Source organism: Galeopterus variegatus, unplaced genomic scaffold (assembly GCF_000696425.1).
Source record: "Galeopterus variegatus unplaced genomic scaffold, G_variegatus-3.0.2 Scaffold197, whole genome shotgun sequence".
Lineage (NCBI taxonomy): Eukaryota > Metazoa > Chordata > Mammalia > Dermoptera > Cynocephalidae > Galeopterus > Galeopterus variegatus.
In genome coordinates this window covers 220,323-248,214 of record NW_007726308.1, presented here as the reverse complement: position 1 = coordinate 248,214, position 27,892 = coordinate 220,323, and the positions used below count along the sequence as shown (strand labels likewise).

The 27,892-nt window shown below is 53.4% G+C and overlaps 1 protein-coding gene across 1 annotated transcript; it reads right to left on the bottom strand.

The window, feature by feature from the left end:
- Window positions 1-6,032: 6,032 nt before the first annotated feature.
- SLC38A8 (solute carrier family 38, member 8) lies at window positions 6,033-27,134 on the bottom strand. The gene is made up of 10 exons (XM_008565374.1): window positions 26,949-27,134; window positions 24,175-24,373; window positions 20,850-20,991; window positions 19,927-20,028; window positions 16,636-16,693; window positions 12,326-12,440; window positions 10,773-10,920; window positions 10,197-10,396; window positions 8,324-8,375; window positions 6,033-6,126 (listed from the first exon to the last, which is right to left on the bottom strand). Exons 1-10 carry the CDS (start codon window positions 27,132-27,134, stop codon window positions 6,033-6,035), a joined length of 1,296 nt encoding a protein of 431 aa, XP_008563596.1.
- Window positions 27,135-27,892: the final 758 nt, after the last annotated feature.

Genomic DNA, 27,892 nt, shown 5'->3' with positions numbered 1-27,892 from the left:
CCACACGGCACCAATGCAGGGGAGCAGTGGTTCCAGATTAATCCATTAAGATCCAGATTGGGTTCCTCAAAAGTTAAAGATAGAATTACATATGACCCAGGAATTCCATTCCTGGGTATACAATATACCCAAAACAATTGCAAAAAGGCATTCAAACAAGTAATTTTGCACAGGTATTCATAGCAGCACTATTCATAGTAGCCAAAAATCAAAAACCAAAAAAAAACACAGAGTAGCCAAAATATGGAAACAACCCAAATGTCCATCACCCAGTGAGTGGATAGGATATGGTCTATCCGAACAGTGGGATCATAAAAAGGAAGGAAGAACAGACACATGCTACAGGACAGATGAACCCTGAAACAGCATGAGGACCACTGTATGATCCCATTTACACGAAATGTTCAGAACAAGCAAATCCACACAGACAGAAGTAGACCAGTGGTTGCCCGGGGTGGGGTGGGGGATGGGGAGTGACTGCTTCACGCACGAGGTCTCCTGTGAGGTAATGGAAACGTTTCGTACTAGATGGAGGCAATGGGGGCACAGCACTGTGATTGTGTTAAATACCCCTGAACTGTACACCTCAGAGTGGTTCATTTTATGTCATATGAATTTCACCTCAATTTTTAAAAATCCCAATCAACTCACCTGTGCAAACAGAGTTCACCACCTGCACTCAACTGGTGGACCCGCGTCTTTACTGGACCCTGTTCAAAACCTAGACCACCCACAGTAGTCTGCAGAGGCACCGTGTGTGGGGCAGGTGGCCCGCAGCACCCTGGGCTGGGCCCTGAGCCTGCGGGAAGGTGCTTCCAAGGGCACTCAGAGCCCCTGGCAGCAGCGATGCCCGGGGCTGGAGTACATGTCATTTGTACTACAAAATGTCACTTGGCCATGTTCAAAGCGGTTATGTGAGACATATAGGTCTCTACACGCAAGCGCAGTTGTCACCATTGGCTGGGAGCTTATGACAGGCCAGGCTTTGTGCTTTTGTGCTGAGGGCTTTGCAAGGAAACCTCAGCCTGTCCTCACAGCTACCCTAGGAGAGAGGGGCTGTCCTCAGCTTTGTTTTAGAGGAAGACAAAGAGGACCAACACCTAGGGCCAGAGGATGCTGAGACTGAGAACGGCACTGGCGGAGGTTTTCCTGTGTTAGCAACCCAAGCACAGGCCTGTTCAGAGAGGGGACAGGCTCTGTCAAGCCCACACAGCTGGTAAGTGACAGACAGAGCCAACTCAGATCTTCCAGACCCAGAGCCCATGCTTGAGGCCCTGAGGTGCCCCAAGGACACCACTTTTAGCCCTTCCTTCACCCAGCTGCTGTCCAAAACTTGAGGGAGCCACTTAGTATTTGAGCAGGACAATCCAAAAGACACTTCCCACCTTCCTTTATTGGGTAAGATGTCAGAGGGTGTCAGCGCAGTCTGCATTTGTCTGACTGCATGAGGCCACGTCCTTGCATTATGATGGTTAATTTAAAGCCAGTCATGTGAGGATCACATCTGTACCTGTCACAGAATCGAGATGGAAACCTTTGTCCCCACTAGTGTATTCAGTCACCCCTTAAAGAGCCCTGCCCTTGCCTCTTCTTAGCATTCAGTGCTAGTCCACGTCCCTCCTGGTGTGTTTGCTGCTTTTGAGTGAGCCCTCACATCCTCGTATTTCTCTTTTCCCCTTCACTACGAGGAAGCTCAGTGTTCCCCTGACAATCTCAACCTGGGTTTTCTGGAAATACAACTACGATTGCTTGGGTCCTTATTGTGTGTGAGACATCCTACCAGCTGCTCTAGATACCACCTTTAATTCTCACAATTCTCACAATAAGCCCACATTGTACACAATAAGCCTGCTCCATTTTGCTGGTAGGAAAACCAATTCTTAGAAAAGATGCATGCATTTTCCAAAGCTTTAAAATAGCAAGTGGCAGAGCCAGTGTCCAAAACCAATATCCATAGATGGCAGAATAGACAGTCCCCAGCATCACTCTCTCCCACAAATCAACCAATGTACAACTATGAAAAAGCAATGACAGCCAAGCTGGGGCCACTAGAGCTCAAGGGAAGAGGAGGAGAGACTTATGGAGTGCATGAAGGTGGGCGAAGCCACAATGAGAGAAAGAAAAAACCCCTCTGTTTCGAATCCCAGCCACTTCCAGGCTGGAGCTGCTGAGCACATGGAGCAAGAGCTGGCAAAAATTGCAATTGTGCCCTTCGGATGAAGTTGCACAGTGTGCAACTCCCCTGAGGTGGCAGGGGAGATGAGGGCCTTGGTGGCCCCCAGGCCAGCAAGACCACTAATAGGGTTCTCATGGACCCACATACGAGCAAGGAGCCACAACAACTGAAAAAAGAGAGCCACTCAGGGGCTGGTGAATCATCTCAAGGGACTGGCGCGTGACCCGTCCCATGGGAAGTGTTTGCAGCATGGGCAGTGGGGGAGATGGGCCCATCAGGGGAACACTGGGGCACAGCAAGGACAGCTGATCTGCCCCCCAAACAGCATAGGACCACTCAGAGGGGACTGGTCAGGAATACAGAATTGCATGGGATGCAGTTTGATGAAAAGACTCAGGCCCAGACCAGAGTTTCTACACAACCCAGCTGCATCAGATTTCACTAGACCTGGAAGCACCTATAAAGTCAACCATTAAAACCTGAGCTGCACAAAAAGCCTTCCCTAGTGAATCAGCAGCAAAGCAGCAATTTAGCTCAACCACACAGTTCCAATACTGGTCTTCGCAGGAAGTTCCCGTTTTAGAAATAAGCAAAGGACAACAAATTAGTTCCAGTGCAGAGTTTAAGTGGTAGGAATAGCAAATAATCCAACACAGAACTGAAAGAAAAAACAAAGTACCCGCAACCAGAGACAAAGTTTGATATAAACTAGTCCACACAGTTCCAATACTGGTCTTCGCAGGAAGTTCCCGTTCTAGAAATAAGCAAAGGACAACAAATTAGTTCCAGTGCAGAGTTTAAGTGGTAGGAATAGCAAATAATCCAACACAGAACTGAAAGAAAAAACAAAGTACCCGCAACCAGAGACAAAGTTTGATATAAACTAGTAAAGGTCTCATTCCACCAAAGACACCTATAACACTTTGAAGGACCAGAAGTCCCCTGGGCTACCAAGCCAGAAAAGGGGGAGGGCTGGGGGCCTCAGCAATGCCCCCCAACACCTGCAACCAGTCCCAAGGGTGGGGGACGAGGGCCTCGGTCACACCCCCTGACATGCACAGCCAGCCCAGTGATGACCACTGAGCTGCTGCAGGAAGCACCCTGGTCTCTCCTGAGCCGGGGTGGTGGGGGGCCAAGGGTCTCAATCACACCCCCCAGACACATGCAACCAGCCCAGAGATGACCACCAAGCCACAGCAAGAAGGGCCCCGGGATCCTGAGCTAGGGTGGTGGGGGGTGAAGGCTTTTGTCACACACCCCCTGACATCTGCATCCAGCCTGGCAATGACTAAGCCACCACTGGAAAACCCCCGTCTCCCCTGTGGGAATGTGTGGGGTGCCATGGGCCTCAATCCCACCCCCCTCCTTCCTCCTTCTTCCATCCCATTTCCTTCCTCTTTCCCCTCCCTCCCAACTGCTCTGCAACATCCTAGAATGTAAAAAATAATATTAATTAAATTACATTTTCTTTTAAAAAAGAAAAAACAATATCCAACTCCAAAGCCAGTTCGTACACAGCCTCCTTTTATGGCATGACCCTCACCCTGCCACGCTTTGTTATTCCAGGACACTGTGAATGGTCCCATCACAACCCCAGCCTTCCTGGCCAGTGCTGCAAAGCCTTCTAGGAAGCAGACAGGGTATAAATAATAAATGAATGACTCACTGTCTGCTCTGGGATGATAAATACACCATTAAAGCAATTCTGCCCAGCACATGTCCTGGTTCCCAAGGCCCTACCTGGGAGGACACCATGGCCACTGAACATGGGGCGTGGCAGGTCATGGTGGCGCTGGTTAGAGAAGACCTGGAGAAGGGTTCGGTGTTCTCCTCATAGGGTAGAGTCTGTACTTGCAGCCACACCTCCCCCCTCCACCAGTGGTGCAGAGAGCTCCTCCCTGCCCCCAGGGCCTGCACACTAGTCCCCACCCCTGTGTGGAGAGGAAAGAGAATGGAGGCCGCTGGGTTCTCACTGGTTAGAGCATGGTGCTGACAACACCAAGGTCCAGCTGGAAAGAAGGAAGGAAGGAAGGGAGGAAGGAAGGAAAGAAAAGAAAGGAAATGGATGATGAAATTTAACCCTAAATTGTTTCTGATCCCAGCTCTGTACCTCACAGGACAAGCAGCCTTGACTGTCCCAAGCCTCGGTTTCCTCTCTTGTAAAATGGACACGTCTGAAAACATCATGGCAAGTCATAGGGGCCAGACACAAAGGACAGGGAATGTCCAGAACAGGCAAACCCAGAGAGACTGAAAGTAGATTCCCGGCTGCCTGTGGCCAGGGGAGGGAGAAATGGGTACGAAGTTTCTTTCCCGGGTGGTAAAAGCGTCACAGCATTAGATAGTGGCGGTGGCTGCACAGCTCTGTGAATATACTAAAAAACGCTGAGCTGTACACTCTAAGCGGGTGAATGTTCTGATACGTGAATTCTATCTCGGTTTTAAAAATTCATGCATGTGGACTGACTGGAAAACACAATGAAAGTGGACCTATCACCACCGCCCTCACACGGTCATGTACACAGTAGCTACATCACACAGGAGGAGCCTGGCCCACTGCCTCCCCAGGGAGGTGTCCTGGAATGTCAGTCCCTCCCTCCTGGCTCTGGAACCACTGGCTTCTTGGAGGACAACCTGAGGCAGAGAAGAGTGGCCCGAATCCAGCAACATCGGGATGTTCCCGATGCCCCGTGCAGGGTCAGTGCTGGGGAACACGTGGACAGGGAACAGCCGGGCCCTTCCCCACCTCTCCACCCCTCTGCCTGCCTCCCTTCTCCCCCTCACCTCCTTTTCCTTACCCAGGCCCTGAGACAGACCCTTTGTCCTCTCTCTTCCTCCACTGCAGTGACTCCTTGCCCAGAATTGGGGTGGGGTCAGGTGGGAACTACAGAGTGAATGGTTCACTTGGCTTCCAGGCTCTTCAGGTCCAGTTGGTGCAAGGGAAAGGGAGCTTTCCTTGGGTCCCTCCACCCCACCCCATTGAGCATGGGCGAAGTGCACAGTTGTGTGGCCTGTTCTGGGCACTCATCTTCTTGGGCATCTCCTGGTCAAGGGCACAATTTTGGCATTTCTCGTGCCCTGGCCAGAGGACCAGCCTGAGTCCACAGCCACCCCATGCATGCCACCTTGACCCTCCTCCTGGCTCCCATCCACTGTGTACCATCCCCCAACAATGCCTTTGATCCCACACCCCGAAGCAGGGCTCTCTGGGCCTTGGCCCCCACCTCCCTTTTATGGGTTGAGTTGTGTCCCCAAGAAAGATAAGTTGAAGTCCTAGACCCTGGAACCTGTGAACGTGACCTTATTTGGAAACTGGATCTTTGCAGATCCTAAGTAATTGAGATGCAACCAAGTTAAGATAACACGATACTCAATTAGGGTGGGCCCTAATGGATTGACTGGTGTCTTTGTAAAAAAAGGGAAATTTGGACACAGAGATGCACAGGGAGGAGGCCACGTGGTGACAGAGGCAGAGACTGGAGTACAACATCTACAAGCCAAAGACACAGAGGTTGCTGGCAGCGCCAGTGCTGGAGAGACGGGAAGGAGTCTCCCCTGGAGCCTAGAGGGGAAGCGTGGCCCTGTTGACACTTTGAATTTGGTCTTTGGCCTCCAGAACTGTGAAGCGATACATTTCTATTGTTTTAAGCTACTAGTCTGTGGTCATTTGTCGCTGCAGTCACAGGAACCTAGTAAAACCACTCCTCACTTTTGCACAAGAAACGCTTTGAACTAGCCAAGCCCAAACGAGCAGTCCGAGAAGGCAGAAAGGGTCAGTTTCTCCGCATGTTTATGAAGAAAAGAAGTTCCATTGGTGTCACGGCTGCAGGCGCAGGCCCCTTCCTGCCTGGGGCCCTCAGAACAGCTGCAGGACAGCTGCCACCATGCTCTGCCCAAAGATGAAGGTGCCGACCAGCACAGAGACCACTCCCCAGACCTCCAAGCAGCACCTGCCAATTCAATAAATTCACATAAGCATGAGCTTTGCTAGATTCTTGCACAGACAAGCCAAGCCCATTTAAAAGCCTGGTAAAGTCATCAGTTTGGAAATAATTCAGAGTATTCTCCTGTACTTCTCAGGGTGGGCTTTTGAGACATGATAAAGTACACAGGCAATTAAAAAACAAACTCTCTCACTCCATCTATTATTTCGTCACCTCGTTCCTCCCCAATATTTTTATTAAAGGAAAAGAAATGGGGGGAGGGCAGACACTAGTTTTAAACCCCCTGCCATTCTGCTCCCCAGTGTCTGCTGAGACTCCCTGAAAGTGAGGGAGTTGCCGAAAGCTCTAAGTCACACAATTGGGACGAGCATGGAGGAGGCAGAGGTTGGGATGGCTTCAGAATGTGACCAGAGACGGGGGCAGACAACAAGACTAGCGTGATAATAAGATTCCCACAAAATGACAGGGCCACCAGGGACACTTCTGGCCCCATTAACAAAGGCCAAAAGGATCCGTTGTCATGGAAGGGGCGTCTCTAACCAAGCAACATCCCAGCGGCTGCTCAAAGCCATGAATGTCCTTTGACATGAAGGGGGAAATGAGGTGGCCATGGCTGTGGCTACAGCTGTGATGGATCAGAAGGACCTAGATAAAAATATCTTGAAAGCTCATCAGTAAAAGCTGTTGTGAGCTTGGATCAGGGATAAAACAAAAGCCGTGAGGCTTCAAAGAGTGCCCCAGGGAAGGAAGCACTTGGAGGCCCCAGACCATCGGGGGCCAGTTCTAAGCCCAAATCAGGTTTAGAGAATCCAGAAAAACTGCTCTCAATCCAGAAGGGAACCAAGCCAAGCCTGCTCCTTTGGAAAAAAAACAAGCTTGGGCTCAATGGGGCTGGAGGAACAGGGGATACAGGGATCAGGCCTGCAGCTGGAACCCAAGTCCATGACTGCTGTAACTTAAGAGCATCTGTAGCGGGCTGAATGGTGGCCCCTGAAATTCATGTCTGCCTGGGGCCTGTGAGTGGGACCTTATTTGGAAAACGGTATTTGCAGATGTAATTAAGTGAAAGATCCTGAGACGAGACCATCCTGGATTTAGGGTGGGCTCTAAATCTAATGACAGGTTCCTTATCAGAGGGAGATTTCAGATACAAAGGCAGAGATTGTAGTGATGCGGCCACAAGCCAGGGGACACCTGGGCCTACCAGAGCCAGAAGGGCCTTCAGAGAACACGGCCCTGCCCACACCTTGATCTCAGACTCTGGCCTCCGGAACTGAGAGAAAATACATTGCTGTTGCTTTAAGCCCCCCAGCTTGTGGTAATTTTTACAGCAGCCCTGGGAAACTAATACAAGGGTACTTCAAAAAGTTTCTGGAAAAATGTAATCAAAAGATAATACAAATCTTTCCACTAACTTTTTGAAGACAGCCTCCCTTTCCCAGTCTCGGCCTGGTTTTCACATCTGCAGAACGGGAATAAGAGTCACACAGGCCCTGATCCGTGCACACAGTTCCCTTTTCAGCGGGGTCAGCTGCTGGATGGCAAAGCACAGGTCTCAGTCCCGTCTGACACATGGGCTGGCCAAGAGGGGGAGGGCACCCTGAGAGACATGTGTTGAGTGAAGGGTGACCCCAGTCTCTTGTCTAGCCAGTGGCACAGAGCAGAGACCGAGGTATGCTGGGGCCTCAGTTCTGCTGGGCCTGATCCAGCTCTGTCCTTACTGGCCTGATCATCCTCCTGGTGTGTAGGGTGGAGACACCCAGTGTGGAGGAAGACCAGAGTGTAAAGGGGCCAGCGTGGTGCCCTGCACAGAGGAGGCACTCAGCAAGGACCTGACAGTGGGCAGTGTGGCCCTGGTGTCCAGCTAGCCATGGGGCCTCCATAGGACCTGCCTGGGTCTGCGCTGGGTAGCGAGGGAGGGGGAAGATGCACTAGGGGCCTCCCTCCAGAGGCTGGGGAGAGCCCAAATCCACATTAGTCCTAACCACAGACCCTCAGAGCAGAAGGGACAGCCACCCACAGGCGGAAGAATGCTGGCTCGGATGCCCTCCCCACACAGATGAGGTCCCTCCCCCATGGCCTGCAGGTTTCTCATCTCCTGGATGAGAAGATGGACAATAGGATCTCCACAGTCCCCTGTGGCATCCTCACTCTGGTCCCCTGGGTGCACCAAAGTTGCCACCCTCATCTTGGAGTCACTTACTTGAGTCTTGGTCCTATGGGCTCGACATCCACGGCACAGATGAGGCACAAACCTGCAAAGAAGACACGGGGTCACCCCCAGCTCTTTGTGACCACACCTAAAGCCATGGAGAGTTCCCGTGAGCCCTGTCAACACCAAGAAGTCCTCAATGCCCAAAGATGGCCACACTGGCTGAGTCCCCTCCTGGCGAGGCAGCATGGTGCAGGGGTTAAGGGCCAGCTTCAGAGCTAGAAGGATGGACCTCCCCATGACTTGGCCACAGGTCTGGCAACACATTGGCTTCTCTGAGCCTCAGTTTTTTGGGTGACCACAATGACACACCCTCCCCAGCAGGGTTCCTGTGAGGACAGGTGCAGATCGGTGCCTGACATCTGGGCAGTGTTCAACCACTGGCAGCGCCATTGTTTCCTTCTCCTTTCTTTTCCTTCTTTTTTAAAAATAGGTCTATTGGGATTCAAAGCCAGGCAGCTCTGCCCAAAGCTCCCATGGAACCGTCTCCCATCCCAAACCTGTCCTAGGCAGTCCTTTCCAGCACAGGAAATAGCTGGAGCTAAAAGGCACTTCCCAGGACATGCAGCCACACTGGGCCCGGGCAGCCCCAGACCAGGGGAGGCTAGGCGAGGAGCGATCTGACCATCCTGCTCAGAACGGGGGACAGAGTGGGGACCAGCAGGCTATTGATGATGCCGTCACTGCCCACTTACCTGGGCCCCTGAATAATGTTTCATTTCCCCATTCAAGTTTGGGAGAAACTTTTAAAAGCCTCCATATTAACAGGCTCCTACCTCTCACCTATTTGATATAGGGGCTGGGTTGGGCATCAGGGACATGGGGATAAGGGTCGCCCGAGTTCAACATCTGCTTGACGTGGTTCCTCTCATGGCAGAATTGTAGGGTCCACTCATGGAGCATGCACTGGTGGAACACCTACTGTGTGCCAAGTGCCCACCATGTACTGGGCACCTACTCTGTGCCCAGTGCCCACTGTGTGCCAGGCATCTACTGTGTGCTGGGCACCTACTGTGTGTGGACCCCCTGACTGCCCCTGTGGGTCTGGGGTTTCTGTTCCGAGCACCAGTCGGCCCTCCAATGCTCCTCCTTCCTCTGGAAGCGTCCCTCTGGGCTTGGCCTTGCTGGGTTTCCTGTCTGGGGTAACATGCTTGACTGTTTTGACGGGAACCTCTCCCCATTGCTCGCTAACACTGGGAAGGTTTCATAAGAAGCCATCCAGGGCAGAAGCGGCGTGCGCCTGCAATGCCGGGCGAGTGGGAGGGAGACTTTCCCAGCGCGCCTTGTGCATCTTCAGCCATATAAGTTTCACATACTCATCCACCTTGTATTTTTTATTTATTTTTTAAATTTATTTTATTTTATTTTTTTAAAAGATGACCGGTAAGGGGTTCTCAACCCTTGGCTTGGTGTTGTCAGCACCACGCTCAGCCAGTGAGCCAACCGGCCATCCCTATATAGGAATCCGAACCCGTGGCCTTGGTATTATCAGCACCGCACTCTCCCGAGTGAGCCACAGGCCGGCCCTCACCTCGTATTTTTTAAATAAAATAAAATTCTACAGCGGGAGGCAGCAGGGTTAACGCTCAGCCCTGCTACGCACCACTGCGACCCCGGGAGTGGGTCTCCAGGCCTCAGTCTTCTCATCTGTGGGGTGGGATGATAAAGTGCGTCCACCGGGCCGCTGAGATGTTGAAGGAGGGAAGCTATTAAAGCCCCAGCCCGGCCCTGGCTCAGTGACCAGGACACCTCCATGGGGCCCAACCCTCTCGCCGCAGGGCTCCCACCTTCCAGGACCTTGTCCTGCAGCACAGGGAGTGGCCACAGAGGCGAGCTGCGGAAGCCTGGAGAGCAGGAGACTCACCCGGAAAGATGAAGATGAAGAAGGAGCTGATACTGCCGATGACGCCGATGATCTCGCTCAGGTCGGGCACGAGCAGGGCCAGGGCGAGTGTCACGGTGACCCACAGGATGGTCAGTGGCATCCGGACCCACGGCCCCGAGGGGTCGGACAGCACCCAGGCTCCCCAGCAGCCCCTCCTCCAGCAATCCTGCATCACCGACCTGGAGGCCACACCCGCCACAGGCAGGGGCTCCAGCCAGCACCTGCTGCCGGGCGCCCGAGTCCTCCCGTGTCCCCCACACCTGGCGGGGCTCCTGTTCCACACCAGGGGACCTCACCAACCCTCAGCCATTCTGCCACCATGAGGCGGCCGACAGGGGCAGCAGGGTGGGCTTGGGTTCCAGTCCCGGCTCTAACACTTGTTAGCTGGGCAACTTTGGGCAAACTCCCTAAATTCCCTGTGGCTCTGGTTCCTCCTCTGTGCAAGGGGGATGATGACATCCCACAACACGCACTAGCAAAGGCTCGGCACACGCTGAATGACGACACACACCAGTGCACCGTGGTCAACAGTGTCTCCACCGATCCAGGCCTCACCTCCCCAGGAAGAGCACGATGGGATAGACAGTCACAATGGAGACAGCAAAGAGGACCCGGGCGACGATGACGACCACGTCGTTACCCGGGTAGGACATCAAGACGTCAGCAGAAACTTCAGTCCCAAAGGTTAGGAAGCCATAAACCCCTGGGGGCAACAGAGGATGGAAGCCAGGGAGAGTTGAATGGGAAGATGCACCCCCAGACCCTGCAACACACTGACAGTGCCAGCTTTACCACCCTGAGGTTTTCCTTAGGAGCTGACAGAAGGTTCTGGAAGGGCTCTCCATTCTGCCATTTCCCAAGGCTTTCCTGTCCCAAGCCTACATGTTGCTCTGCTCCACTGACTCAATCTCCTGCAGACAAGCCTGCCTTGTCCTTTCGTGTCATCCACAGAGCTCGTGCCTATTTGTAGAGAGTGTATTGACTAGAAGCACATAGCACTTTGAAATATATAAACACACTCCCAATGCCCTGGCCATCCCACTCTTACAACAGCTAAAGAAAGCAGCTGGCCATGCACCCACTTTCCAGGTAAGGAAAATCAAGACCCAGGGCGTCAATGACTGTCCAGAATCACACAGCTGGTTATGGCAGGACCAGGACCAGAGAGCCCCTCGCCCAAACACAACACTGCTCCCCTCACCCTGGGTCACCAGCTTGTCCTGAGGCACTCACTTTTGGCCAAAAGCTGTGGCACTTTCTGAGAGGACCCACAATCCTGCTGGCCCTGGCCCTGGGGCCATCTGGAGGTGACGCTCAATCAGTTAGTCATGGCTCTCTGACAGGACCTCCCCTGCTTGGGAAAAGGTCACCCAGCAATTGTCTTGGGTAACCATGGGAGTCCAGAGCTGCCGGACAGATTCGCTGCTGCCTGAGGGCTTTCTAAATCCAGGGCTCCACTAGGTGGGTGAAAGAAAGAGCCTCTGGGCTGGAGCAAAGTGGAGGCCAGAAGTCAGGCCGTGCCCTGGGTCTGTGCCACAGACATGCTGTGTGACCTCAGGCCTGTCACAGCCGCCCTCTGAGCCACAATTTTGTCAACTTTGAAGATCCTGGGGCCGGCCCGTGGCTCACTCGGGTGAGTGTGGTTCTGATAACGCCAAGGCCACGGGTTCGGATCCCACATAGGGATGGCCGGTTCGCTCACTGGGTGAGCGTGGTGCTGACAACATCAAGTCAAGGGTTAAGATCCCCTTACCGGTCATCTTTTAAAATAAAAATAAAATTTAAAAAAAAAACTTTGAAGATCCTCTACTGCATAGTCTGTGAGCACCCCAGGCCATCAAGGCTACGAGGGTGTTTGCACGTCTAGCTGTGAGGGCTCAGGAGAGCCATGGAAGCCCCTGAGCCTCAGTTTCCTCATTTAAGAAACAGGGCCCTTGCCTGTGGGGTGCTAAGGATTAAATGAGCAAAAGCACCCGAAATGCTGGGCACTGTGCCCAGCACATGGCAAACTCTCCAAAGTACTTGTTGTTGCTCCCGTTTCTATGCCGCTCCCCGCCCACCTCCGGGGCGCCCCAGGTGAGGCCTCGCCTGGCAGGCAGGGCCCCTACCTGTCAGCGAGTAGACAAGGCAGCAGGCCAGCAGGGAAAGCACCGAAACCAGGGCCCAGTGGGAGAGGCGCTGGTTGTGCATGCTGCAGTAGATGGAGACGGCCGCTTCATGACACTGGAAGACAGAGGGCTGGCTCAGTGGGACCTGCGCCAGGGGGTGTTAGACCGCCTGGGGGGATTTAAAAATATTGGTGTCGAAGAGATGGGAAACACGCACATGTCCACCAGCAGTAGAGGACAGTAAATCGCAGGACGCTCGTACATGGAATATCACACAGGGCTGAAAAGAACCAACATGCACCTCGCACCTCAACTGGAAGAGCCTCACAGACACACGCTGAAAGCAAGAAGCCAGACGACAGAGAATGCTTCCGTTGATGTGAGGTCAGGTCCCAAGACAGACAAATCCACAGCCGTGCTCCTCGACCTTGTACAGCTGACATCTGGGGTGGGATAGTTCCTCGTGGAGGGGCTGTCCCGTGCACTGGAGGGCATCGTGTAGCATTTCTGGCATCCACCCACTAGATGACAGTAACAGCACCTGCCCCCCAGTTGCGAAAACCTCCAACATCTGCAGACATGGTCAAAGGTCCCCTGGGGGGCACAGTCGTCCTGCTGAGAACCCCTGCACTATGGTGGTAGAAGGCAGGATAGTGGTTGGGGCGGGGTGGGTACCACTGACTGGAAAAGGTCACCACAGGGCCTCCCAGGGGGCTGTCAATGACACATGGGAGCACACATACTTATCACATACTTTACGGTAATATGTTACATAGTCATACAAATTTTAAACGTAAAATGTATACAGCCAATGCCAAGAGCCCACCTGGATGTGGATTTCCTTTATATGGGCAGGTCCTGGACACTGGTGTTTCACCAGCAGTCAAGGGGACCCTGACATGCCGCCAGGGTAGAGAGGTGCGCCTGCATCTGGAGGTGCCCGTGGGTTCTGGGTTTTTCCAGGGCTCCTGGGACAGTCTTCCCCCCTCACGCTCACTTGCTCCCATCTGTTCAAAACCAAACATGCTGATGCCTCCCTCCCTCCCTCCTGTCCCCAGGTTCCGCTCCCTCTCTGAGCTCAGACCACCAGGGTCCCTCTTCGCTGCCTCAGGGCCTTTGCACTTGCTCATCCTTCAGGAAAGCCCTCCCTAACCAGCCAACGTACTCTCCGTCCCCACATGAGCACATTTGGGCTTGCTTGTTCAGCATCTAATGGCAACTACATGACAGATGGCAAGGACCGTGGCTGCCCTGTTTGGAACTCTGAGCTTGGACCAGGTATGGAGGCTGGTGCATGGCTGAATGGACACTCCAGGGTTACTCGTTTATCTGTCCCTCGAATCCACTGGCAACCACAGGCCTTCCTCCATCCAACCCCGGCTCTCTGCCTCTCAAGTGCTCATCGAGTCCTGCTCAGTGCTGGTCAGGGTTGCCACATAAACAAGCCCCTCACAGTGCCCCCATGAAGCACACGCTCTGGAGGCAGGGGTGGCACCGCCTCACCCCTCCTGGTTCTGGCTCAGGGTGAGCTGAGACATGTCTCCACTGACAGAGCAGCCTCAGGGTGCTGCGCTCTCTGCTGTCTGCCCGGGGGCTGACCTGCAGGAGCCCGCTGGCCTCAGGGACCCTCCAGCAACTGGCAGGGGAACTCCATGGATACCCTCCACCCCCACACTCCTGCAGCACTGCTGGGCGCATCCTGCACACCTCTCAGGATGGTGCATGCACCTGGAGCCCCAGTGCCCACACAGTGACCTCCCTAATGCTCCTATCCCATCTCACCTCTCCTGCTCCCAAACAGACACCAGCACCCTGTCACCATCCCCATCACAGGCTCTGCTTGAAGAAGACCACAGATGACGATCTGCAGTGGGGGACCCAGAACCATGGCTCTGTGTACTAGGGCTCAGCTGAGCCTGATGGAGGGAGAAGACGCTCAGTGGGGCCAGGCATGTTGGTGGCAGGAAGGTGACTTCTCTTCTTCCTGTTTCCTCCACGACTCCCATGGGGGTTTCTACTGGTTTTATAAGGAATAAAGCCCCCTCTCGGAGGCAGGGCTGCTCTGCAGGGACAGCGGCTAGGGAGCGGCTGGGGGGCGCAGGCCCTGTGGTCGCTCAGTGATGGAGGCAGAACAGGGGAAGACGACACGAGAGCCACAGAGTGGAACAACCCAGACGTCCATCAAGGCACAAGCGCACACGCCAAGTGCAGCAGGTCACACGTGGACTGCCACTCAGCCACGAGAACAAACAAGGTACTGATACATGATCCGACGCGGAGGAACCTCGAAAACATGCTCAGTGAAGAAGCCAGTCACAAAAGGCCACATATTATGTGACTCCATTTATATGAAGCGTCCCTTCCAGGCACATTTGTGGAGACAGGAAGCAGATGAGCGGCTGCCAGGAGCTGGGGCAGGGGGAATGGGGAGCGACAGCTAATGGGGACAGGGTTTCCTTTGGGGGTGTGAAAAGGTTCTGGAATTGACTGTGGTGACGGCTGCACATGTCTGTGGAGATACTGAAAACTGCTGCCTTGTACACTTTAGAAGGGCACACTGCATGGTGTGTGATCTCAGTAAAGCCGTTTAAAGAAACACACAAAACCCAGAGGTCCCAGTGTGGCCATGGTGGCTGGGAGTGCACCCCGTGCCCCCCCCGAGGCCCCCTCACCGACTCTGTACAGGCTTGGGGGAGGGGTGCCCTATTGTCGGATGAGTCTGGGCAAGGGATGGTGTTTTCGAATCAAGTCAGAGTTCCTGATGACAGTAGGTGACTCCCTTCCTCTCAACCCCTCCAGCCTTGCCCCTCGCCCTCGCCCCATTCCTACCACCTTCCTCCATTTGCTGCCCCCTGCCACCAATTCCTGGCCGCCCCCTGCCTCTGGCCTGAGCCCCGGCCCCCACCCGTGAATTCCTGTCCTTCCCAGCTGCCCATCACGGCATCCCGTGTCCCTGGAAACGGCCGCCCCGGCCTCGGTTGCTAGGAGAGCTGGATGAGGAGCCGAGGCCAGGGAGAGGGGCAGCCCGTGAGCACTGGGAACACGGCCCCGCCGAGTCTGCCAAGCCATATGGTGTTTGGGCACGAGGGGGTTGTTAAACTAAATCCAAACCAGCAGTTGACAGCAAAATCAGCTCTTTAGATCTTTCAAAATATTGGCTGTGCAAGAAGAAATGTGAGACGTGCTCGCATGCTGCTCGCTCAGCCCCGGAGGCGGTGCGCGAGTCGTCTATGGGGAAGACAAATGGAAAAGCTTCAGGATCTTTTCCCAAAATGGCTCTCAAAGAGAATGCAAGAGGAAGAACAGAAACAGGAGCTAGGTGACGGATAAGGGAAGAAAAACACTCAAAGGCTACAAAGCTGAGATACTGTTTTAAGTCCTGGGCAAATCCCCCTTGTGAGCTTGGTTTTTTATTTTGGGACGGTTTTGGTGGTGGTGGCAGGTAAGTGGTTGTTTTTAGGATAGAGGCTAATCTTCCCAGAAACAGAAGTGAAAGATCGGTGTCAGCTGCCACCTGCTAAGAGAGCTGGAGAACCCATCAGCCGGAAGGCAGGGAGCTGAGCCCAGGCCCCCAGTCTCCCCCCAGCACTGTGTGCAGCACCCACATGCCGAGCCCTCTGCAGGTTTCCAAACGTTCCTGACACCATGGCTCACCTGTGCTGTCCTCTCTTACCTGGAAGGCCCTCCCCATCACCTGGCCACCTCCCACATGCTCTTCAAGATTCCTGTTAGACACCACCACCTTTAGTGGGCATCTCTGACTCTGCCCCTCTGCTAGGATTTCACACACAGAACTCTGTCCATGACGTCCTATTACAATTCTGTATATTCTGCCCCTCACCTCCTGCCACTCAGCCAGCCGTACACCTTCCAGCCCCTCCAGCCCGTAAGCCTGGTGAGGTGGGATCTTTCCTCTCCAAGGCCCCTGGGGCAGAATCCACCCGTATAAAGGTGTTCTGGGGTTAGAGTAAGGGAAGCTCCAGGTCTGCAGGCATGTGACAGTCCTGTGAGGATTCTGCAGAGGGGGGTAAGTCCCAGATGCCCCCACTCTGCCCCAGACCCAACGAACGTGGTGTTGTTGATGGCAGTCGGGGGGAGGCCAGGCTCCCGAGTTCAGTGGCAATTCACCCCTCCCCCGGGCACCAACCCCCTTGCAGTCTCCAGAAGACGGCCCATGGGCTGAGAGCCCATCTCACCCTAGAAAACGTCCTCAGACTTCTCCCTGACAGGGAGGCCAAGCCCTCCCAAGGCAGCAGGAGTCACTCACAGCCTCTGAAAATGCCAGTCTTCAACACGGATGCTAAAATTACCTGAAATCCAAAGCAGATGGTGGGGAAGACACTAAACACAGAGGTCCAGGAGGAAGGGCTGTAAATAGACAAGAACAGGTGTTTATTAAAAAAAGAGTTAAACACAAGACAACCTTCAACTTGAGAAGATGAATTTTAAATGATACAGGCAAATGTAACTGAGCATGGCTGTGAGATACATTTCTAATTACTGTGTCCATGACCAGGGCTTTGGGGATAGAAAAGGATGCTTGTGAAATGCTGCACTTTCTAAATACGCCTTGGCTGACATTTGGTAACATGACATTCTCCACATGGGCAGAATGTGGGCAGGGCAATGGCTAGAAGGAGCCCCCAACTTCCCTCCTGGGCTGCCTGTTCCCTATGCTCAGGTGTTGATTCCAAATAGCATAAGCCACCTGAGAGGACAGAGGTGGGCACAAGGCAGGACCTTCACGTCAAGCCCTCTCAGTGGTCCCCAGGGGGGTGCCCAGCTTCCTTCAACAAGCACATCTACACACCAGCCTCTGGCACCTACAGGGGACATACAGCAGAGTGGGATATGAACAGCACCCCCTGCCGAGCCAGCATTCCTCAGCTGTGGCATAATAATGGCCTCCAAAGAGGTCCAAGTCCCAATCCCAGGAGCCTGTGAATATGTTACCTTATGAGGCAAAAGGGACTTTGCAGATGTGGTTAAGGACTTTGAGAAAGAGAGATGATCTTGGGTTATCCAGGTGAGCCCAGTGTAATCACCCGAGTCCTTGAAATCAGAGAACCTCTCCTGGCAGTGTCAGAGGGAGCTGTGACTAAGGGGCATGCAATGCGGCTGGCTCTGAAGAAGGAAGAAGGGCTGTGAGCCAAGGAATGCAGGCGGCCTCTAAAAGCTGGAATAGGCAAGGGAGGAGATGCTCCCCTGCAGCCTCCAGAAGAAACACAGCCCTGATGACTCCCCGGTTTGAGCCCAGGGAGACCCGTGTTGGACTCCTGACCTCCAGAACTGCTAAAGAATATGTTTGTGTTGTTTTAAGCCACTAAGTGTGGGGTCACTCGTTACAGCAGCCACAGGAAGCTGGGACACTGGTGTCTCCCATTCTGCTCCAGCTGACTCCAACTCCGGGTACAGCCCCCTACCACCCCCAGCCACCTGCATTGACTCTCCTTGATGGCACTGTCAGGGGGCAGCTGGCTTTCTAGTCACAATCAGAAACAAACAAACAAACATGCCCATGTTTCCTCTACTCCATCTGCCCACCTGCCAGGCTCTGGGCCCCCACACTCTGTCCCTCCCATTCCTATGGACGAGAAGCCTGAGCCCCAGCCTCAGGCCTATGCCTCTGCCAAGGTGCAGGCTCTCCCCTCTCGCCATCCTGAGGATGCAGATCAGCAGCAGACCTGGCATGCTCCCCGGGCATCGGGTTTTTTTCTTCTCTACTGGATTATCCCCATCAGCACAAAAACATGCTGTGACCTCTGCCCCCATTGACCCCCCGCCTTCAGCCTCTGCTTGTGCCTGCCCCCTCCCCAGGAGAGCTGCCTGTCTCTGCCATCTCTTCTCTTGACCCGAGCCCACCTTGGCTTAGGCTTCCGTCCTTCTCCTGACATAGCTCGTAACTTCACCAACGATCCCCAGGGCCAGCTCCAGTGCTCGGGGTGCAGCAGGCCTGCGTGAGCCCGAGCAGCAGCTGTGGCTGATCCCTCAACCTCCATGAAGTTTATTCACTGACCTCTGGGACCTGATCCCTAATATCCCCTATGCTAGGTTGAATAGTGTCCCCCAAATTCATGTCCACTCAGAACCTCAGAATGTAACCTTGTTTGGAAATAGGGTCTTTGTAGATATAATTAGCTAGATTACGATGAGGTCATGACTGGTGAATCCAATGACTGGTGCCCTTAGAGGAAGAGAAAACAGACCCACAGGGCAAGCGTCATGTGAGGACAGGGGCAAGGACAGGAACACAAGCACTGTTGGCACCGTCGGAAGCCGAGAGGTAGGAAGGAGCTTCCCCTAGAGCCTTTGGAGGAAGTGTGGCCCCGTGACATCTTGATTTTGGACATGGAGCCTCCAGAACTGAGAGAAAAATGTCTGATGTTTTGAGGTCAGCCAGGCCATGGTCATTTGTTACAGTGATGCTGGGACTCTCATGCCCCCCAACTCACCACCTGTCTCCATCTTGCCAGCTCCTACTCACCTCCCCAACCTCCCAGTGCTGGAGTACCACAGCTCGGAGGACAGGCCTCAGGGTTGGTGGCCTAAAGTGCCATCTCTGGCCAACATCAATCACAGTTCTCCCTCTCGCCTAAACCTCTCTTCCTGACCTGCAGACACAGATCTGACCAGCTTCCCAACGGACTATTACATGCCTGCGATCTGTCTGCAGCTCAGTGTGTCCTGCCTGACCCCTCTCTGACACCCGCCCCTTAGCCTTCTCCCTCCTTCCAGTCACTCAGGCCATGAGCCCGGAGTTGCCTTGACTCCTCTCTTTCACTCTCCACTTCCAACCCCATCGGCCAGAACAGGCCACGTGATTGGCAGGGCCCAGTGCAAGATGAACACACAGGGCCCCTTGTTTGTCAACGATTAAGAATGTCACGACGGCAGCAGCACGGTGTTAAACCCAGCATAGGCCAGGCTACTGCACAGGTCACATACCCCAGAGCTGGCCCTGCCATCGCCAGTCTGACTTCATGCGCATCAGAGTCTGCCCACTTCTCATGGCCACCTCTCAAAGCACCACAGTCCAAGACAGCAGGTCTGGGCAAGCTCCCCTGGTCTCCTTGTTTCTGCCCCTGACTCTGCAGACCACTACAGCCAGAGGAATCCTTTTGAGAACAAATTCCTATCCCACCTCTGCTGTGCTCGAGAGGCTGTGGTGTTTCCCAGCCTGCCCAAAGCCAAAGTCCTCACGCGTCTTGAGTCCCTGCATGACACCCTCACCCTACTCTCTGCCCTCGCACGGGCTGGCCCGGCCATGCTGGTCCCCTGGCTGCTCCCTCTACACTGCATCTGCCTCTGGCTGCCAGGTTCTGCTGCCTCCATGCTGTGGAGAGGCATCTGCAATAGCCCAGCAGCCAGACTGGTGTGGCTTTTAGTGCTTTCGTGTCCTGTACATGGATATCACTAGCAGTGGCCCATCTGTCCTGAAGAAGGAAGGCGCCTTCCCGCAGTCTGATCACATCAGACATAGGAAAGACTTCACAGGAAGGGGCCAGGGCTCTGCAGCAAGCCATTCCAACTCTGAGGGCCCCCTCATGGCCTCCCCCCGGGCCTCCCCCAGAAGCCACCAAAAGCCGCTCCCTCATACTCACCTCGGTGAAGGAAGGGGCTTGCGAACGAGGCCCTGGGGCCAGAGGTAGTACTGCACCGTGATGACCAGGGCCAGGTAGCAGGCAGCCAGGGTCCCTAGGATGCTAGTACACAGGCAGGGGCAGCGTCAGGTGCCTCGCAGTAGGGGACACAGGAGCATACACAGCTGGTCTGAACTCCAGCTCTGCCCTCGCCACCTGAGCCTCAGTCTCCTCATCTGTACAATGGGGGCAGTGGCAGCAAGGCCATTTCAGACAGGCTGCTCTCAGATCCTAGGTCAGGTGCGTCCACGTCCTGATGGCGCCTGGCACCCTTGGGGCTGATGACTCCAATAACTTTCCTCTCACCCACAGAAGCCTGCCAACTGCTCAGATTTGGCATCTAGGTCAGGACACTATCGTGGTTGGCCACACCGCAGGGGGAGGAGGACCCCCAGCTGGGCTGGATGTGACATGAGAGCCTTGCCAGGCTGAGGGCGTGGGGGTGGCCCTGGGTTTGCCGCCTGCCATTTCCAAGGTGAGAAGTCTGCTGTCGCTCATACACAACATGGAAAAGGCTGCGGCAAACTTGTGTGGACATCGCTGCCAGGCTTTATTTTCTCAAAAGTATACAGAAAGCTTTAGGCCACAAAATGAAAAAAAGGGTGTGTGCGCGTCCCTCTCCATGCCACTGTGCTGCTGTGCACATGTGTGCATGTGCGCGCATAGAGTCTGTAACAAATAACAAAACATGAGCAGCACGTGATGTTGTTACATGCAAAATTTTTTTTATCTATATTTTATGCCATGGGTACATATTTCTTGTGTAATTTTTTATTTTTTCCCCTTCTCCCAATGGGAAGGCCAATCCTGGCAGCCCATCCCATTCCCGACGGGCAGAAACCCTGACACAAAGGTGGGGCCGGGAAGCGTGGGCAGCCCTGTACCTCGTGTGTTTCTGGAAGGCGATCTCCCGTGGACAGGACAGCGGCAGGATGACCAGCACGCAGAGCAGAGGCAGGGTGAAGCGCGGGTCTGCGTACCAGGGCTGCGGGGCCGGCGGGGTGCTGGGCAGGAGGGAGTCGCGCACTGGTGGAGACAGGGAAGGAGCTGAGCCACAGAGCACAACGCAGCCACAGGGTTCCTGCCTGGCCCTCACACCCTGGGTGGAGTTGGACATAGGCACTAAGTCAGCCCCATGAGGCTAGGGACGAGGTGACAAGTGAGAAGGGGACCAGTCGTGCACCCCCACAAAGGAATTAATCTTGCCAAACAAATTCATTCAACAAACGTTCACCAAGCTCCTTCCTCGAGCCAGCAACCGATGGACAAACCATCTGTCCCATGGCACTTAGATTCCAGGGCCCAGAGTGGGATTTTGGCCACAATGCCAGTGTGAGCTGTTCTCTGTGGTTGCTGTGCAATAATCTACCCCAAAACCCAGTGGCTCAGAACCACTGCTTTATCAATGTCGTGAATTGTAGGGAAGAATTAGGGCAGGGCTGAGCCGGCCAATCCTGCTCCACGTGGGATCAGCTGAGGTCACTGGTGGGGGGCGTGTCTCGCTGCCAGCGGGGCTGGTCCGGATGGCCCTCGACAGCTCCACCCCACAACTTGTGCCTGGTGGGGATGCCTGGGCCCTCCCTGCAGTCTCGAGTCTCTCCACGTGGGCCCCTCGGCCGGCTAGTCCAACTTCTTCAATGGTAGCTAAGGGCTCCTAGAGATGAAGGCAGAAGCTGCTTGTCCTCTTAAAGGCCAGGCACGGAACTGGCACAGCATCTTCCACCACAACCTGCTGGACAAAGCCATCCCAGAGCCCGCCTGATTCAGGGACAGGGAATACAGACCCCACCAACTGCTCAGTGGAAGGAGAACCAAAGAATCTGGACCATTTTTATTCTGCCACAATAAGATGGATACTTTGGAGTTGATACAAGAGGCAGGACAGAGGGGAAGGGGGCGCACGGGGGAGTCGACAAGATGAGGAAGCGGGAACTATGCCGGGTGAAGTGCTCCACCGTCCCAGTGGAGGGGAAGGGGGCCGAGAAGTGAGAGCTGGGTCCTGGCCTGCTGGGTCGTTTGCACTGCTCTGTATAAACGATTCTCCATTCTCATCAAACACTCAACCAAGCCAGCCATGCAAAGAAGTAAATGCCTCTTGAGAGTAGCTTGTTTCTATTGAAATGACGCAAGGGGAGAGCTCCACAGCTGGGTTGTAAAATAGCTGCGTCCACGTGAGGAGGGCAGGGCAGGTGTTCTGGGCAGAGACCAAGAGAACGCATGTGCCTGCCTGAAGGTGCACAGAAATCTTGGTGGGTTTTAGGCCTCCATGTGTCATAGGGTGGGGTACAAGCCTTTCTTATCCATCTGGGTTGCCTGCAGCCAGGAAACCCCAGCTCTGACATCAGGACTACACCAGCTCCTTCCTAAACCCAAAAGTTCCAGGACATTCCCTGAGGTCCTCAGCGCCAATGACATGTGGTCATTTATACCTAACTCATGCAGTGACTCCTCCTAATTCCTCAATCTCTATCACACCCCTCCCAGGAGCCTGGGCTTGCCTACAGAAAGACACCTCCCCAAATACCTAACCAGAAACACACAAGCAATGCTCTCTCCATCCCGTCAATCTACCCAGAACTGGGGTGGCTCATAACCTAATCAGTACTCTTAACTAGTCAGGGAGCTCTACTACTGAGCGTCAGAATCCTTCTCAACACAGCAACATTACCAATTCACTTGAGTTGAAACTTGAGGTGAACGCTACCTGCCATGGGCAGGCAGGGTGTTTTTAAGCCCATTTACCCACCAGGAGGTTCACATAAACCAACTTTGGTGCTTTTTGGTATAAAATAGTGTTTCCCAAGACATGGCAGCCTTTCATTTTAACATCCCACAGCCAGGGGCCTTTTCATTTATAGGTCAAGAGACGGAGAGAATAAACAAACAGCAAAATGGTACCCTAAATCCACCCCCACAAATCATTACATTCCAATTAAAAGTCTAAACATTCCAATAAAAAGGCTGAGATCGTCAAGATGGAAAAAAAGCAAGACCCAAACTATTTGCTGTCTATGAGAAATGCATTTTAAAATCCCAAGCCAGTTAGGTCAAAAGTAAAAGAAGGGGAAAGAGAATTATACAAGTACTAATCTTAAGGAAGCTGGAGTGGCTATATTAGTAACAGAGAAGTTAGATTTAATGTCAGAGATGAAGAGGAATAAGTCATGATAATAAAAGGCTATACCTAATCACATAGCTTGAAAAACCATGACGGAGAGACTGACAGAATTAAAGGGAGAAATAGTAAAATCTGGGCTGGCCAGTTAGCTCGGCTGGTTAGAGCACAGCCTTGTAACACCAAGGTCATGGGTTCGGATCCCCATACCAGAGAGCTGCCCCCTCCAAAAAAATAAATAAATAAAAGGGAGAAATAGTCAAATCTGCAATCACAGCTGGAGCTTTTAATACCTTTCTCTTAGAAATTGATAGGCTAACTAGACCAAAAAAAAAAAAAAATCAGTAAGGCTGCTGTAGAAGATCTGAACAAAGCTGCCGATCACCTTGACCTACAGGACACTCCTAGCACACTGCACCAACAACTGCAGCCTACACATCCTTTAAGAGCACATGGAATGCTTGCCAAGACTGACCACGTGCTGGGCCACAGAGCAAGTCTCAACAGATTTCAAAAGATTGAAATTACACAGACTATGTTCTCTGACCATGATGCCATTAAGGCAGAAACCATACGGGGATCTAGAAAACTCCAAACAATTTGAAATTAACACAATTCTAAACATCCCAGAGTCAAAGAAGAAACCATAGCAAAAATCGGCAAATATTTTGGATGGAATGAAAATGGAACACACTAGTATCAAAGCTGGTAAGACACAGCTAAGGCAGTGCTTGGAGGGCAAGTCACGGTGGGGGCTGAGAGTCTTAGCCGTCCCACAATTACAGGTTTTACTGGTTCTTTCCCAATAGGGTCTTCTTGCCGGTAGCCCCATTTCCTCATCTGTGAAATGGGTGTCTCCCCTACATGTCCCAGCTGTGGCCATGGACTCTGTATGCTCCACCACTCTCATCGTGCTGGTGACTGTCAATTCCTAGTCTCCCTTCCCCACCATGATACGGGCTCGGGCGTGGCCTCCACCTCTGCTGTCCCCCCAGGGCCCAGGCCGGTGCCTTATATCCTACTCAACTGGGGGACCCAGGAGCCATTACGAGCTCCACACCCTGGGCCACCCCAATTCCAGTGAAGGTACTTACGCTTCTCCAGCTGGTCCCCGATCACCCTGAGGAAGGCCACGGAGATCATGAGCAGGTTGACGATGAAGCAGGCCTCGCACAGCTTCCCGATAGTGGGGCCACAGAGCCCTCCGACAACGCCCTGGTAAGTGGTCTGGCTGCTGACGGAGGCGGCATAGCCCAGGATAACCAGCCCGCTGACCAGGAAGACCAAGGAGACCTGCGGGGCAGGACCGTGGAGCTGGGGCATGCCCATAGCCCTGCGCGTGGCCTCTCGTCTGCAGAGGCCAGAGCTGCTGACAGTCTGAGGGTCAGCACCATATGTGCCACCAGCCCCTCTCCTGCCCTGAAATCACAGCAGCGGAGCAGGTGGAGTCTGGCACCTGCTCTGGCTCCAAGTCTGTGAATCTGGGATTCTAATTCCATTCTGCCCCAGTGGGACAAATAAGACATCAGAAACCCAGAGGGTTTAAATTACTGTCCTAAAATCGCCTGGGCTGTGGGTAGAGAGGCAGCAAGCATGGTAGTTAGCAACCCGAGGTGGAGCAGGTGGAGCCAGGTTCAGATCCTAACGGCTGCTCTCCTGCAGCATGGCACGAGGCAAACCAGACCATCAACCTCTGTTTTTCCATCTGTACAATGGGGACGGCACTGCCTGCCCTCCAGGACTGCAGAGCGTGGGGTGCACTGGCTCAGCGCCCGGCATGCAGCAGTGCTCAGGAAACGGTCCTTACTCTCCATCCTCCCTCTACTTCATTTTAAACATTCTTCCCAACACTTATTGTGAACAATTTTCAGATACACAGGAGAGCTGAAAGAATTTTACAGTGAACACCCCTGTAGCCACCGCCCCTCGGGTCTGCCACAAGCAGGCTGCTGCGCTTGCTTGATTACATCTCATCCGCTGCCCACGCCTCTGTGCGGCTACCCTCCACCTTAACTTTGGGAAGCATTTGGAAGCAAGTTGCAGATATCAGTATACTTCCCGCTGAAGACTCAGGCACACTTATCCTTCATGAGAGCTTGATGGATGTTTATAGTCCTTTTCTCTCCTGTGGGTTAAAATTTGCATATAATGAAATGCACAGGATCGTGTATCACTGGAAGAGGTACAACACACGACATGTGCACCCCAAGTCTCCATCAGCAGACAGAACATCCTACACCCCTGGACAGTCAGCGCAGGCCCCTTCCCTGTCAATTTCTGCCTCCACCTCATCCCCAGAAGAAATCACTGATCTAATATTTTTCTACTCATATATACTTGCATATCTGGCTTCTTGTAGTCAGCATAATGTGTGTGAAATTCATCTATAATGTGTGCATCAGAACTTTATTCCTGTTTTTGCTGAGTGACAGTCTATTGTTTGAATAGATCACAAGTTGTTTATTCCACATCCTAAACCCCAGAACCTGTGAATGTGACTTATTGAAAAGTTTTTGCAGATGTCAATCATGAACACGTAGTTAAATGAAAATGGGTCTTTGCCGATGTAATTAAGGATCTCAATATGAGGTCATCTTGGATCATCCTGATGAGCCCTAAGTCCAATGACAAGTGTGCTTACAGAGACAGAGAGCAGGAGGCAGACTGGAGTGATGCAGCCACAAACCAAGGAATGCCTGGGGCCACCAGACGCTGAAAGAGTCTTCAGAGGGAGAGTAGCCTGCTGACACCTGATTTCAGACTTCTGGCCTCCAGAACTGTGCAAATGCATTTCTGTTGTTTTAAGCCCTCTATTTTGTGGTAATTTGTTATAGCAGCCACAGGAAACAGACACCTGCAACTATACAATATGGTGGGGTTCCCCAACGTCTCTCTCACCCACCAGACTCTAAGCTCCGTGAAGACCGGCCCATGTCTCTTTTTGCCTACTATTTAGCCCCACAGGAGTTCCTACGCACAAAGTTTAAGGAGCGGGATCCACATCTCTCTGCCTCACAGCCCTTCTGGCTGCCCTGAGCCCCAGCCCCATCTACTGAGTCATGAACCCTTGTCTGACTTCCCATTAGGACAAAGCTTCATGAGGACAGGGACCACACTGTCCCTTATTCATCCAACACTAGGCACAGGGCAGGTGCTCAGCCACCACCACGGGTGGCGTGGGTTATACCAGACAATGCACAAAGCGGGCACTGGTAGTTTTTAGAGGTATGTGAAGGGCCCTGTGTCCCACAAACCATTAGAACTCGGCCATTATCAGCTGGCTGCCATAAAACACATTTGAGATAATGCCTGTCAAAGAGCTTACCACAAAATACCCTCATTCCTGCCAGCCCTGGGGAAAGAATCAGAAAATTAAATGAAGCTGCACTCATTAGTGGCTCTTCTCCTCTAGGGATGCTCAGCCTCAGGACTTTGGATGGGATGCAAGCTGAACACCTCTGACACTATGCGAGGCCTGGCCCAGCTAGGAGGTACAGCCAGTATCAGGTGCCATCTGCATGTCGGATTTCAGCTCTAGTTATCAAGCTGAGACCAGCAGTCAAGAAAGATAGACTCGGCAGGCAGGACGCTCGGAGACAGCTCCTCCCTGCTGCAGTGCCCCCAACTCTGCATGCCCAGCTACCCATCAGCCCTGACCAGCAACCGTGGACGGTGTTCTCCACCCAGGGCTACAGTGGGATTATCATCTCCCATCACTGGCTGAGTGGGATAGAAAATAAAATCCCCAAGGTATAGTTTATGAGACATGCAGCCCTGCAGAAACAATGCTGAGGGTCCCACCCAGAAAAGCCACAGTAATCTCCTACCTGCCCCAGGAGGCCCCCTGACATGCTTCCTGCAGACTCACCAGCTCCATGAGCAAGGCGGGGACCACCCCACCCGCCTTGTAGAAGGCCCAGGGAAAGTTGAGCAGGCCGGCCCCCAGTGCGGACTTCAGGAGGATGAAGATGGCACCCAGAGAGGACAAACTGGGGGTGGCAGCAGGGAGGGGCTTTTCTGGAAGGCCTCTGCTTTCTTGGGTCTGTCCCTCCATGGCTAGAGGCAGCAGGTGCAGGGGGGAGGGGGAGAGAAAGGGCAGTCTTGGTCACACATCCTTCGCTGTTTTTCAAGTTCAAGGTATCACTGCTGAGATCCAACAGGTTTGTTTCCCCAGTTCAGTAAGAGCCAACGTGTCTCCCTCTCCCTTGGCCTCGGCTTCCCCTTTCCAAAGCACTGTGCATTCATTTGCCCCATGACTTCTGGTCTGCCTCCTCCCCCCTCTAACTTTCTACCCCACTTATTCTCACTCCTGTCCTGTCTCCCACTCAACTTCAAGGTGACCATGACCCCTTCCTCCAACCCTCGCTCCCAAACCTCCAACCTCCCCCTCCCAAACCTCCAACCTCCCCCTCCCATCGATGCTCTCCCCCTTCCATCGCCACCCACCCCCTCTGCTTCCAGCCAAACTTCACACACAGTGTCCACACCCCTTGTCCTTACCATCAAATTGAAACTTTAAGGTGCGAGGCAATCCTCAGCCATCAGGGAAGAGGACTCAGGCTCACTCAAGGTGGTTTGGCTGCATTTTGGGGGCCTTGAGGGGTGGAAGAAGGAAGATTCTAGCTCTGCCAGGAGTGGGTAGATGAGTCATTAATTAAGGAAAGGTCAGCTCTGAAAACCTAGGGGGACAGGGACAAGCAGTCAGGGCCATCTGTCCCAAGAACTTGGAGCTTCTGAGATTTCTGACCCGAGCAAGAAAATCTTAAGACTCCCCCGCCCTGCCAGCCCCTCCCCAGGGGTGGGGCTTTCTGA